Below are 14,813 nucleotides of genomic sequence, written 5' to 3'. Positions count from 1 at the left end.
GTTACAGTAAAGAGGGGGAGAAGTAAGAACAGAGGTCTGAAGAACAGAGATAACAGTAGAAGCAAGTTCAACAAGTTTGCAAATGTTGAGTGTCATTATTGCGGGAAAAAAAGGGACACATCAAGAAATATTGCAGGCAATTGAAGAAAGAAAGGAAGAATGAGAAAGGGAAGGGAACTAAGAATGGAGATGACAAAGATGGTGATGACAGAGTTGCTACCACCACTCCTGCAGACTTCCTTATTGTTTATGATGATGAGATGATAAATGTTGCATACCATGAGACCAGTTGGGTGATTGACAGTGGTGCCTCTATTCATGCTACATCTCGGAAGGATTTCTTTACATCTTATAAATCTGGTGATTTTGGAACAGTAAAGATGGGCAACGATGGCTTGGTTAAAGCCATTGGAATTGGGGATGTGTATTTGAAGATGAATAATGGCACGAAGTTAGTTCTCAAAGATGTGAAGCATGTTCCTGACATTCGTTTGAATTTGATTTCTGCAGGTAAACTTGATGATGAAGGGTATTGCAGCACTTTCAGTGATGGTCAGTATAAGCTCACTAGGGGTGCTATGGTTGTGGCTCGAGGCATAAAGCACTCTGCACTGTACGTTCTGCAAGCAAAGATCTCCAACGACATTGTTAATGCGATGGAGGATAATGATACAACAGAGTTGTGGCACAAGAGACTGGCTCACATGAGTTAGAAATGATTAGCTCTACTAGGGAAGAAAAGTCTACTATGTGGACTGAAAAGTACACTTCTGAAAAGGTGTACTCATTGTTTGTCAGGGAAGCATAGCAGAGTCTCCTTCAAGAATTCCCCTAATTCGAGAAAGTCAGAGATACTGGATTTGGTACATTCAGATGTGTGTGGCCCTATGAAGACGAGAACACTTGGTGGCTCTAGATACTTTGTGACCTTCATAGATGATCATTCAAGGAAGTTGTGGGTATATACCTTGAATTTAAAAGACCAAGTGTTAGCAGTGTTCAAGCAATTTCAAGCCCTAGTTGAGAGACAGACTGGGAAGAAACTGAGATGCATTCGTATTGAAAACGATGGAGAGTATTCTGGTCCTTTTGATGAGTATTGTAGGCAGCAGGGTATCCGACATCAAAAGGCAACTCCAAAACTCCTCAGTTGAATGGCGTAGTAGAAAGGATAAACAGGATACTGGTTGAGAGAGTGAGATGTTTGCTTTCACAAGCCCAGTTGCCAAAATCCTTTTGGGGGGAGGCATTGAGCACAGTTGTTCATGTGTTGAATCTTACACCCTGTGTTCCTCTACAGTTTGATGTGCCAGACTGAGTTTGGACAGGTAAGGATGTTTCCTATAATCATCTACGTGTTTTTGGGTGCAAAGCATTTGTGCATATTCCAAAAGATGAAAGGTCAAAACTTGATGTGAAAACGTGACAATATATATTCCTTGGTTATGACCAAGATGAGTTTGGTTACAAGCTTTATGATCTAGTTGAGAAGAAAATTGTGAGAAGCAGAGATGTCGTATTTGTAGAAGATCAGACGATTCAGGATATTGAGAAAGTAGGGAAATCTATGTCTTAGCAAGGTGATATCTTGACTGATATAGATCCAGCTCCTCTGAAGAATCTGCCATCTCAGGTTGATAATGATGTTCAGGATGACCACTGGTGTACAGGTGATGTGGATGTTCCTGTAATGACTCGGTTATTTCATTCCTTTTCTTTTTCTTCAGAATTTTATGGATGAATTTTTTTCGTTGAAATTTCTTGTCTGAGTTCAGTTTCTTGTCGCTTAGTGTCGTCTCGAGTGCTCAGAAATGGTTTATGAGACTCTTTCCTTTGGATTGACAACTTCCTTTGAGGACCGAGTCATTTCCATATTTTTTGTTTTTCGACACTATTCACTTTTCGTCCTTTTCCCTGTTTTGTCATTTTCCCTATTCTGTCTTTTCCCCGTTTGTCACTTTGTTGGCGTAACCTCACTCCTTGTGTTCGGAGTTGGTTTTTGACTTCACGTGTCTTCATTCTAAGTGGTTTCCACGAAATACGTATCTTTACTTTTGTAAGAAAGTACTCTGGTTACTCCCGGTGTCCATAGGGGCATGGATGCAAAGTTCTTTGGAATTATTTTCTTTTCTTAGGATGTTTTTGGTAAATATCTTTTGAAGATATTTTATTTCAGGGGTTTTTAAGAAAATATTTTTGGAAGATATTTTCATTTTGGGGCATTAGTGCAATTAACTCTTTTTGGAGGGGCCATTTTGTAATTAATGAAAGTTATTGTAAAATACTTCGTCTGGAGCCTTGATCCTTGTACGGGATTCATTTTCACTTTTCGTCGACTCGTAAATTCTTGGAATTTCCTTCTGGTCATTTTTCTTCAGTTTTAGGGTTTCTGGCCCCGGTTGCCGACGAACTTGTTCGGGGCATATCTCTCTAATCGGAACTTGGTTTTTGACACCGTTTCTTTTGTTGTTCATATTTTCTCATTTTGAATCTTTTTCATTCACGGAGTTTTTGCCGTTTGAGCACATCTGCTCAAATTTTACTTTTCCGGACCCGGCGGGACCCGTTCGGGGCACTTTTTGAGATTTTCTATAAATAGGGGGACTTAAAATAAAAAGTCATCTTCTCCCCTCTCTATGCACGACCAGAACCTGCTATGGCAGCCCAAGGGGGTTGCCACCCTTCTTCTCTCATTTGAACTTTCTTCCCTTTGTTAAAAAGTCGAAGTGCCTTCGCGTTTTGTGTTTGTCTTGACCACGCGCATCTTTCCCCCTTATTAGAACCCGTTTTTGGCCAAATTTTGAGTTTGGATTTGAAGTCAAGTTGTGATTTTGATGAGCCTTCTTAGAGGTTCATGTAGATCGTGTTGTCCCCGACAAAACTTCGCGGTATCGTCGGATTCGAAGCACTTTTTTTTCGGTGGGCTTTTGAGATTTTCATCTCAAATCGAGGTAGGGGATGTTTTAGGGTTATATTAATATTGTATTGATTGTTATATGAGCATATACAACTTGTGAGCATGCCTTGTTCAAGTTATAAAATTTAATTTAATTATTTTCTTTGTTTAAGATTTAATTCTCATGATGTTAGGTAACTTAAAATTAAATTGTGGCATGCTAGAAATTTAGGCCTTGGTATGGTGGTTGATATATATTAAAATGGGATTATTTCAATAAGAATTGCAAATTTTATTTAATATTTATCTTTTGTGAAAGTTTAATTCACCTAATTGTATCAAGTATATAATTAACTTGTAATGTGATATTAAAGTAGGCCTTGGTGAGTTCTTTAACATATATTAATTTAAGTTTATTTTGGATTAATATGAAATCTAGAGACTTTTCATGTTAGGTTGAAAATCCCTTTTAATGTAGTGAAATTAATTACCTTGTGAGCATATTACTAATTGGATGTAGAATTAGTACTTGGGGACTCTTAAAATGGTAATTGGACTTAGCATGATATAGAACATCATTGACTTGTAAAGCTTGTTTAAATATATCTTGTGTAGGTATATAGCTTGTTAGAATATTACAATTGTTTACCTTGAAAGCTTGTTACTAAATTGAAGCTTATTTAGTACTTGTGGCTTAGGATGGTAATGTGATTCAATTGTTGTAAAATATTCTTACTTTGTGTATAATTGCATATTGGAGATTTGACATGTCATATGCTACTTAGACTTGAATCCTAGGACATGATTTGTGTGGATTCAACCTTATTTATGCATGGAAGATGGTTTTATGCATTATTGATTTTGATATAAGTTTGGTCTAACTTATTGATTTTAGTATAAGTTTTGAACTCATTGATTTTGGTATAAGTTTTGAACTTATTGATTTTGGGAAGCTTGTAAGGACGTATTTCACGTGATGGCTAGGGTTTGGCTCTAGTACGGAGACAAGAATCTTCTAAGTCATAAGTGCGCACTAGGTAGTACCTTGTGGGTCGTAATTGCCCGGAATAACTTATGCATGTGCGCACTAGGTAGTGCCTTGTGGGTCGTAATTACTCGGAAACACTTGCTTGGTCTAGTGACCGCATGTCCTAGTCTTTCCACTATTTGATTTCGTATTTAATTTCAAGTTGTTAATCATGGATTACTTGTAGCTTGAGAATTAATGCTTACTTTGGATATTTGAATCTTATTTAGTGTTCTTGAAACTGTATACTTGTTTTGTGCATTTAGATCTCATATAGTGTACTTGAACTTGTATACTTGCTCTGTGAGTTTAGATTTCATTTAGTATGCTTGTGCCGTGTATACTTGTCTTAGGCGCATCTCTCTTAGCTTAGTATACTTGTGTCGGTATACTTGATTTACGAGATTTTCATATAAAATGCATACTTGTGTAAAAATGCTTAGACATTGTATGACTTGTCTTAATGTGGTTTAGTATACTTGGAAATGTATGCTTGTATGTTGTATAACATGTTTAACATTGTTTAGTATACTTGAGCATGTATACTTGTATGCCGTTGTTCACTTTAAATTGCATGAGTAGCTTAGGATGCTCCTTGAGTCTCATATTGATATAGACGTTAGGTGGCATGAACCCCTTTGACATGTTTCACCTTAAGGTGATATAATTGTAAAATGCTAGGTTGATGCATGCTCATCTCCTAGGAGTAATTTTATGTTACTCACCCACGTAGTGGGGACATTTTTCAGGTACCGGGATCAAGATTCGGGATTCACATCATGCTTGGATGATTTGTAGACTTGAAATTCTCATTTCTTGTAAATGTTGGCTTGAAATGCCATTTATAGTTTTATATGTCAAAATGTGTAAATTTGATTCTATTTTTGTAATGTGTACATAAGTATACTCTTTACAATGTATTTGATATGTATGAGATGAGGCCATAGGCCAATGACATCTAATTTTGTATCCTATGTAAATTTTGACTTCATGAAATATTATGAAAATATTGAAAAATGTTGAGTTTTTGCTTCACAATGGTTGCATCGGGTGTGAGAATTCTATTTTTATTCTTTCATAGGGTCTTATAAATCATGTTTGAAGTGTGGCCAAGGGCCAAACGGTAAATTGAAATCATTTGATAATTTTGGTTTTCAAATTTCCTTTTTCTTGTTCATTTTTGCCTTTTTGCCCATTAGGGGGTCGAATTTTGTAGCGGTGGTATTTTTAAGCTGTGGACCATTGTAGCGCGTCCAAATAGGTAAGTTACGTTTACGTGCATGGTCGTTTCCGGGCAAACCTTCTTCTTTGGTGAAATGAGCCTCCTATGGACTCATTTTGAAATTTTGTTGCATAATCTGATCTAGGGGCATTCTAGACCTTTCACATCAGTTTTAATTTCTTCTTTCGACATGGTTGAATAGAAAATGTGATTTTAGGGGGGGTTTCTTCTTTTTATTTTTCCAGAAAATGTCATCTTGGTACCGAAAATCCCTCATGAAGTTTCAGCTTCCAGTTTGCATTTTAGCAGCTTTTTGCCTCTCTTGACCAGTTCTGATCTAGGGGCATTTTACAGTAAGTTTTTTTTGAATTATCTCGCGAGTCACGTAGAAAACTCGATTTTAGGGGGGGTTTCTTATTCGTGTTTTTTTAGAAAAACTCGTCTTGACCTCCGTTTCAAGCCTTAGTTCTGGACACATTTTTTTTTTTTTTTTTTTTTTTTTTTTTTTTTTTTTTTTTTTTCCTTCTGTCAACATGTGCATACCATTGGACGCCAACATGGGCGCCGGGTGCGCATGGGGCATGTCATGGCTTTCATCGGGTCGCCGTGACATCAAAACTTCAAACACTCGTTTCTCCCTCGTTCGGACTCCAAATCGAGTGAACTTTTTTTTGAACTGGATTAATTTTTCGCTGTCTTTCTAACGGTGTGCTTAGTTACACCCGGATCTTCCTGGATAATTACCAGTTTACCCTTTTAGCCTTAGGTGCTCGTTTTTCTTCCTCATGCCGTTTCTCCTTCATCCGGACTTCGAATCATGCGATTCTTGAGTCCATCTTGATTAGTTTTTCGTTGTCCTTCCAGCGGTGTGCTCGGTGGCATCCGAGTCCACAGTTCTCAGAAATGACTATTTTGCCCCTGAGGGCTTATTTGTCATATTTTTGATCTTTTGCTTCCGCATCAGTTCTCATTGAGTTCCACGACCTCATGGAAGGTCACTTTGACTTCTTAGAGTCTTGTTTTCCGTTTTCGCTTCCGCATTTCGGATCTGTTATCGGGTCAAACTACAGTTCATCACAGGACACACTGGCTTGAAAAACTAGGGCTGTCACAGTTCCCCTACAGGTTCAGGGAGATGTTGAGACTGATGAGCAGTTGGCAGTGCCAGAGATTCCACCAGAGATTCCATTTAGGAAGTCTCCCAGAGATTGACGTCCTTCCACTTGGTATTTAGCAGAGCAGTATGTGTTATTGACTAACGGGGGAGAGCCCCAGTGTTTTGCAAAAGCCATAGAAGATGAACACAAGACAGAGTGGGTTGAGGCCATGCAAGATGAGATGCAGTCATTGCATGATAATCACACTTTTGAGTTAGTGAAGCTACCTAAAGGAAAAAGAGCTTTGGAAAACAAGTGGATTTATTGGAAGAAACCAAATGGTTTTTTTTGACAACCACGGTACAAAGCTAGATTGGTTGTTAAAGGGTTCGGTCAGTGAAAAGGTATTGACTTTGATGAGATCTTCGAGGATTATGTGTGCAAGCTGAAGAAAAACCTATATGGTTTGAAACAAGCACCGAGATAGTGGTATAAGAAGTTTGAGTCTGTTATGGGGGAGCAAGGCTACAAGAAGACAACTTCTGATCACTGTGTATTTGTTAAAAAATTCTTTGATGATGATTTTATTATTCTATTGCTTTATATGGAGACATGTTGATTGTTGGTAGGAATGCTTCAAGGATTGGCCAGTTGAAGAAGTAATTGAGTAAGTTATTTGCTATGAAGGATTTGGGGCCAGCAAAGAAAATTCTTGGCATAAGAATCAGTCGTGATAAGAGTGCCAAGAAGTTATATTTGTCACATGAGGAATACATTGAAAAAGTGCTTCAAAGGTTCAATATGGACAACACTAAAGTGGTTAGCTCTCCTCTTGTTACCCACTTTAAACTGAGTATAAAGCAATGTCCTTCTACAGATAAGGAAAAGGAAGACATGGAAAGAGTTCCTTACGCCTCAGCAGTAGGAAGTTTGATGTATCCAATGATTTGCACAAGACCAGATATAGCCCATGCAGTTGGTGTAGTTAACTGATTCTTGTCAAATCCGGGAAGAGAATATTGGAATGCAGTGAAGTGGATCATGAGGTATCTTCGAGGCACTTCCAGTTTGAGACTTGGTTTGGGAAACGGACAACCATTGTTAGTTGGCTACACAGATGCGGGTATGGCAGGGGATGTGGACACTCATAAGTCTATTTCGGGTTATTTGATCACTTTTGCAGGTGGGGCTGTAGGTTGGCAATTAAGACTTCAGAAGTGGCTCATCTACCACAGAGGCAGAGTTTATTGCAGCAACAGAAGCGACTAAAGAGTTGCTATGGGCAAAGAAGTTCTTGAGAGAACTTGGTTTCAAGCAGCAGAGGTATGTGTTGTTTTGTGATAGCCAGAGTGCTATTCATCTTGCTAAGAATTCCAGTTTTCATGCAAGATCTAAGCATATTGATGTACGATACCATTGGATCAGAGATGCATTGAACAATAAGTTACTTGAACTTGAGAAGGTTCACACTGATGATAATGGTTCTGATATGTTGACAAAGACCCTACCAAGAGAAAAGCTTGAAGTTTGTTGTTCGATCGCCGGGATGGCGATTGCCTCCACATAGTGGAAAGGGGGAGATTTGTTGGGTTTATTTCCTTCTATATGGAGGAAAGCCCAAATGAGTTTTATTAAAACCCAAAGCCCAGCTCTTTAGGGTGAATAACCCTAAGGAAGTCAGAATAAAAAGAGAGGAAGATCAGCCGTAGCTTTCACAAGAAAGAGAGAAGAAAAACGCAGGTTTTTTCTATTCTGCCCATATTTCATCAAACGTCCTATCCTGCTTCGTCCGTGGTCCGATCGAGCTGAAATTTGGAGGAGAGGTTCACGACACGATGAGTTAAAATCTGAACGGTGGAGATCGGATTTTGAGCTCAGGAACAGTGATTCGTACCCGTGAATAGTAACCTGGTTTTGGTATTTTTCTCTCCAATTCTCTTTATTTTTGCCAAGATTGTTGATATCTTGATGAGATGTATTGTAGCCTCTAATTGCGATTAGAAAAGACTTTGTGTACCCATTATTTAGTTGATAGTGGAGATTTTAACTGGACTAGGTCCCGTGGTTTTTGTTCCTCACATTGGGGAAATTTTCTACGTAAAAAATTGCTTGTGTTCTTGTGGCTTGGTGTGATTGTTTTTCTTTTTTTCCTATTATTTTCAGCACATATAAAAGTAGAGATATACTATATTTGCTTGTATATAGGGAGAAGAGTTATTCCGCTATATTTGTTTATTGTTATCTCTCCCAACATGTGTGTATGAGAGAGGGGGGGTTATCTATATGTCATGTTGTTGTAGTTTGTTTGTAATGTTTGCTACTATCAAGTTTTAATGTGATTGTGTTTTAAGTATTAATGTGATATATATATATTTCCTAGTTGGTATTAATGTGATATATTGTGATTGACTTGCATGCTGTAAGTGCGTTCAAACAACTTATTTCGATGTTCAATTTAGTGTGTGTTCTTGAAATAAAATTTTGATGTCAACGTGTACATTATTTTGAGAAGTCTGACAAAACATTATTGTGAATTTTTTTAACATGAACTCGAATAGTGTCGGTCTAGATAATTATACGAGAATAAGCGATCTTAAACAATAATAATATATAGTGGATTAAGATGAATTCAAACAATCTAAATAATAAATAATTATATGAGAAGAGGCAATCTTGAACAATAATATATGGTATGGTGGTATTATTAAAAATTGAGGAAAGTATTTTAAAGATTTTTACAAAAATAAAGTAGGAATATTTTTAAAATTTTCCCAAAATTTATAACTACTCTACTTGAACTCGAAATAAGTTGTTAAACACGTAGATGTATATGACGGGTGATGCAGTATTTTTGATGCACTTCTTTGAAATACTATATTAATTACGAATAAACATAATAATCCTTCAAAAATAAGGACTGTGAACCAAATTTGTGATGATTCCTTCTCTTATAACCTATAAATGTGATATTATTCATATTCTTGGTCCAATCTGACAGTTATTTCCGTTACTGTTCGTTAGCTTTTGGTTGGATCAAGGCAAGCTGTGGTTGGAGGGCTCGTATTGGACTTCTTTGTCTTTTCTTTGTGATATTGGGCCTCTTCTAAATGTTTGGATAGTTTTGTGTCAACTACTTCTTCTTCTTCTTCTTTTTGTCACACACGCTTGGAGAGAAAGACGTTTTATCGATTGAAATTTTTTATAATACTCCAAGAGTATTTATCATGTGGTGTTCCTGGCCAACAATCATATATTTTTTATTGCAAACTCGTCACTTCGTATTAAGACAAAATGAGAGTTTTGTTGATTGTTCATTAACTAGGGCACATTTACGTGTAAATACCCCCAAAGTATGGTAGACTTTGTCCAACCAACTATGCTACTGGGTCCCTTTGAGTTTTCCTTTACCTGTCTTCTTTTTTAATACAAATTTTATTTACTGAAAAAAAAAAAAAAACGAAAATCAATAGACTGTAGCAGAGTTGATTAGAGGATCAAATTTTAATGCATCTAATTATACGAACTGCTGAAGAGCGTGAGCTAAAATCAGATGGGTCCAAAACATTGAATTATTTATGTTCCTAAAGATATTTAACAAAAAAGTGTAAAAAGGAAAAGTTCCAAAGATGCAAAAGAACCTTTAAGAAAAGGTTTGAGTTGACCATATTCATAGAAAGGGCATACGAAGAGGCTCTTGCTTTGCTTCTATTCATCCCACTTCATAAAGAAAAGTTGTAAAAATGCTTGGTTTACTGATGAGTCCATCCAATGACTAGAAGTGTTTTTTTTTATTTTATTTATTATTATTTTCATATAAAAATGAAAATTTTGAGATAATTGGATAATTTGGATTGAATAATCTTGCAACTTTCATGTAGTTTGGTAAAATACTCTTTTGAGTAAGATGTGGACGAGAGCTTTATTTGTTAAATTGTGATAAGGAGTTCGAAATTTTGGTTTGGAATCCACAAATAGAGTTTTGAATTCCAAATCATTTTCCTTATCTGTTTCACATTCAATCCCATGGTGAAACAATAGCCTCACTAATTTTACAGTAATTTGACTGAGCTTCTCCTATGCTAGATTGATTGGCTCGTGGAAACAAAGAGGTAAATTTCATTCTTGAAAATAATCAGCCTTTTTATTGGATAAGGATTCTCTCCCGGAAAGGAGATATCCTGTATACCCACCAATCATTGGATTAAATTCTTTCACTAATAATGATGTCTTATCAATAGTTAGTAGGTGTGTAAGACATTTCCTTTCCCTGGAGAGAATTCTTGTCCCTTTTTATTATCATATGAACCATCCGATATAGTAACAATTAAACTGTATTGCGCTAGATCCCAACTCTTGACACATAGATCAGTACACACACACAACAATTATTGTCTTGTTGGAATAAATGACCCTCAACCTTTCATATGAAATGAGAGAGACATACCATTTAAGCTTAACATTTGATAGTGACCCTTAAATTCAATATTGCTTGCACTTGAAATTGGGCCAATTCAACAATGTACTCAATGTTCCCTCTAAGATTGCAGTGTGAAGTGTTCACTTACTTCAATGACATTCAACTTCATTACTTTCCAACAACCTCACCAAAAAGTTCCCCTTCTTCAAGTTAGTTGAACTTAAAAGAGAGGTTAATTGACTAAATTCCTTGCTTCAAACATTTGCCTTATCATCTAAATCATTTCACATATTGAATTTAATTATTTCTCGACTGCCACAGTTGATTCCAAGTGGTCAATCAATTTCATTTCTTAGCTTGTTTCTGGTTAATTTTTCACCAAAAACAAAATAATAATAATAATAATAAAATAAAATAAAAAGTGGGAGAGTAAGGGTATGCTTGGTTTGTAACTATGAAAACAATTTTATGATAACAAAAAACTGTACAAAACACTCCGCTTGTTCATTTCGTGAAAACTATTTTTTGACAACTTAGTTATAAAAAGGCCTGTTTTAGAGATCCGTTTTTTATAGTTCTCTGAAAATTATTCTATATTTTTTGAGAACTATTTTCAGAATTGTAAACCAAGTAGACCCTAAACTTTCTGCCAAGATTATCTTATGGAATATATATATATATATATATATATATATATATATATATATATCAACAGTCAACTCAAGGACTGCACTATTAAAATGATAAGGTTAAGTGCGCTATAGGAAGAAAAAGGTAAAATGATAAGGTTAAGTGTGCTGTAGGAAGAAAAAGGAAGATGATGTATGTGGAGTTAAAGGTAAAATGATAAGGTTAAGTGTGCTGTAGGGAGAAAAGGAAAGATGATGTATGTGGAGTTAAAGGTAAAATGATAAGGTTAAGTGTGCCGTAGGAAGGAAAAGGAAGTTGATGGGTATGTGAATATGTTCTACATTTTAGTTTAATCTTGCGGATCTAATTTGTCAGTATAGTTCGCATTTGTTATGTTGCACTAATATAAATGTGCTGTATTTATACATAAGTGAATTCTCTATGTTTTTTTTTTTTTTTTTTTTTTTTTTTTTTTTTTTTCATATTACTAATTGCGAGTTTAAATTGAATTTTAATGTAAGAGGTGGCTAAGCAAGAACAGAGGATCATCTGGAACACAAAATCAATTTGTTAATGAAGGTGTACTTTTCTTTATTTATAACCTCTAACATACTTGTAGGATCATCTGGAACACAAAATCAATTTGTTAATGAAGGTGTACTTTTCTTTATTTATAACCTCTAACATACTTGTTAAAATAAAGATTGAAAAAGTTCGAATGTTTCTTTTCAAACTCATAAACTCGTTTGTTCATAAGATTACTCGAACCCTATCTGCAACTTTCACTATGTTTTGGTGAGATAGCTTAAATTAATTAGCTTACATTACTCTTATGTAATTTAATTTTTTTGGGTAAGTCAAGTCATTACCCTTGTTTAATTAAATGAAAAATAAAAAAATAAAAAAAAAAACACACACACACACACGCACAACAACAAACACATTCTTTTCCTGAACATGCTACTACTTGTACAGCATGAAATAAATACTAGTAAGCCATACCTTCCCTGGCAGACAGGTAAAGCCGAAAGGTATTAAAGTAAGAGAAATATCTTTAGTCACTCTCTGTCACTCACAAGCCGTCCATGACATAACATTCAAAATCTTCATGCATTCCCTCTATCTACACCACAAGATGATCACATAACTCTCTTGTATTTATCAAATCCCACCGACCCCACTTTATATATATATATATATATATATATATTATATACACTCCTATATTTATATATCTGGGTAAAATAGAGTGTGTTAATTGTTAATTTGAATGGATAGACTGCAAAATGAGTCTCAAATGAGTATCTAACAGACACAAACAGTGCCCGACAAAGCTGTCTATGACAATACAATACTTTTAATTTGATTTGTTGCATTGCATTTCTCAAATTTTCAATACACACATATTTTATGAGTAACTACCTATATACACATCCAATATATATATATATATATATATATATTCTGGAAGCTGTCCCCACCTATATAATTTGAAAGCGAGAGTGAAGAAGCGTGTTTGCATATATAGGCAATTGCCGGCCCAATAGACACATCTCTCTTGACTCTTGCACAAGGAAGGAACAACATTTGGGTCTCTCACACTGTCTTCTCCATTTCTATTCTACTTTAATGCTTTTCAGAACTAGCTTTACTTCTTTATACCCACTTGTCCTCACTCTCTCTCTCTCAATAATATATATTGTCCTCTGTCTATAAAACCTCAGAACATCTTTTCTTTCTTCACCTGATCATAAACCCAACTACTACTTTTGAAAATGGCTATTGATTCTAGTAATGAGAAATGGGTACCTCCCAATTCTCCTGAAAATGAAGTACAAGATGAAGAAGAAGAGGAAGAAGAAGCATTGTCTCTATGTGATCTTCCCATCAATGAAGAGAAGCAATCAAGAAAACAAGAATCCAAACCCGCCCAACCCGAAGAAGATTTCGATTTCAGCTCATTGGGTGGTGGCTCTGTCTTGACGGAATCCGAGATGTGTGTAGCAGATGAGGTTTTTTTCCGAGGCCAAATTCTTCCTTTCCGCCACTCCATTAGCTCCGAACCCGGGTTGAGTCTATCCGGGTCTCGGAACTCCTGCCGGAACCCGAGCGGGAGCGTTTCTAGGTCGGAGTCCATGGATCATTACTACTCGGGTGGTGGGTTCACTAGTTTCAGCAGCAGAAGTAGCAGTGTTAGAAGTTACCATTCATCAAGCAGTGGGAGTACTTCCACCATTCCCACCACAAAGTCCACCACTCACAACAAGCCTCCTAAACCCAGAAACCAATTCCATTCCCACCCTAGCCCGACTCCCCGGATCCGGGTTTCCGGTCCTCGACCCGGGAACGTTCCCCGATCGAAATCCACTGCATGGAGCTTTTTCAAGGTGGGTTTGGTCAGAACCCCGGAGATTGAATTGCAAGATCTCAAATTCCGTGGCATTAACAACATTGGAAGTCGCAACAATAGTAGAAATAGCAACAGCAACAGCAACAGCAACGACAACGACAACGAAAACGAGTCAAAGATCCGAAAGAAAAAGAAGCAATTACGGTTGTTTGATAGAAATGGGGGTGCCTTGTTTGGTGGTTGCAAATGTTCAGTTAATAGTACAGTTGATCAAACAGTTCATCAATATCCGAAATATTCAAGAATTGTGCTGAGGAAAAGCAAGAGTGTCAATGAGATAAGTTCTAGTGAAAAAATTGTCGAACAAGAGATCAAAGAAGAGACAATGAAGAAGACAAAGCAAGCGATGTCACGTCATCGAACGTTTGAATGGTTAAAGGAGCTTTCACTTTCTGGCATAGGTGTCCCAGTTGAGGCATAGATTAAAGGACAATATATGCGCGCATGCTTGTTGTTCTTGTTATTATTGTTATTATTATTCAGTAAGTACTTTTTGGTATGTGAATGCTTTTTGTTTTAATTTGAATTATATTGATTTGATATTAGAATGGAGGCTCTTTTATCTAGAACTCATGTTTATGGATTTTAAGGTTGTTATGGAAATGGTTACTTTGTGACGAAGTTAGGAGGGAATTAGTGGTCGGATTGGGGGTTGGCCGTGATGGGTGGATATGATCAATTTGGGTGGTGGTGGTGCTTGTCATGATTAAAGTGTGAACTTTGATGCTTTTCTGTGTGGGGGTGGTCTGATGTGGGGTGTGAAAATGCCATTTCATGACTGCCATAAAGCACGCGAGAGAGAGGGAAAAAACTAAAAAAGAACTCAAGAAATCAAACAGCACATGAACGTGGGATAGGAAGTGATTAAAAGACTTGATCGAATTAAACATTTCGAGGAAGAATTTATAATTCCGAAATATATTTAAATTTATTTGAGTAATGAATGGCGTAATGATATATGACATTATCATATCTGTCACTCAATATAAATTTGTCAAAAACATCCGGCTCTCGGACTACTTATTAGGGATTGGGGGCCTTATTAAAAAGAAAAAAAAGTGTATGATAGGAGATGATAAAAAGACTTTATGGAATTAAACATTTCACGAAATAA

The 14,813-nt window shown here is 36.3% G+C and overlaps 1 protein-coding gene across 1 annotated transcript; it reads left to right on the top strand.

Annotated features, from left to right (window-relative positions):
• Positions 1–12,855: 12,855 nt before the first annotated feature.
• On the top strand, positions 12,856–14,225 carry LOC132266964 (uncharacterized). Its single transcript, XM_059767995.1, has one exon. It carries the CDS (start codon positions 13,065–13,067, stop codon positions 14,118–14,120), a length of 1,056 nt encoding a protein of 351 aa, XP_059623978.1. The 5' UTR covers positions 12,856–13,064; the 3' UTR covers positions 14,121–14,225.
• Positions 14,226–14,813: the final 588 nt, after the last annotated feature.

The sequence above is a fragment of the Cornus florida genome, unplaced genomic scaffold (assembly GCF_030987335.1).
Source record: "Cornus florida cultivar Cherokee Brave unplaced genomic scaffold, ASM3098733v1 CherokeeBrave_3.0.0_Hap2_Chr07, whole genome shotgun sequence".
Lineage (NCBI taxonomy): Eukaryota > Viridiplantae > Streptophyta > Magnoliopsida > Cornales > Cornaceae > Cornus > Cornus florida.
This window is presented reverse-complemented; position numbering and strand designations above follow the sequence as displayed.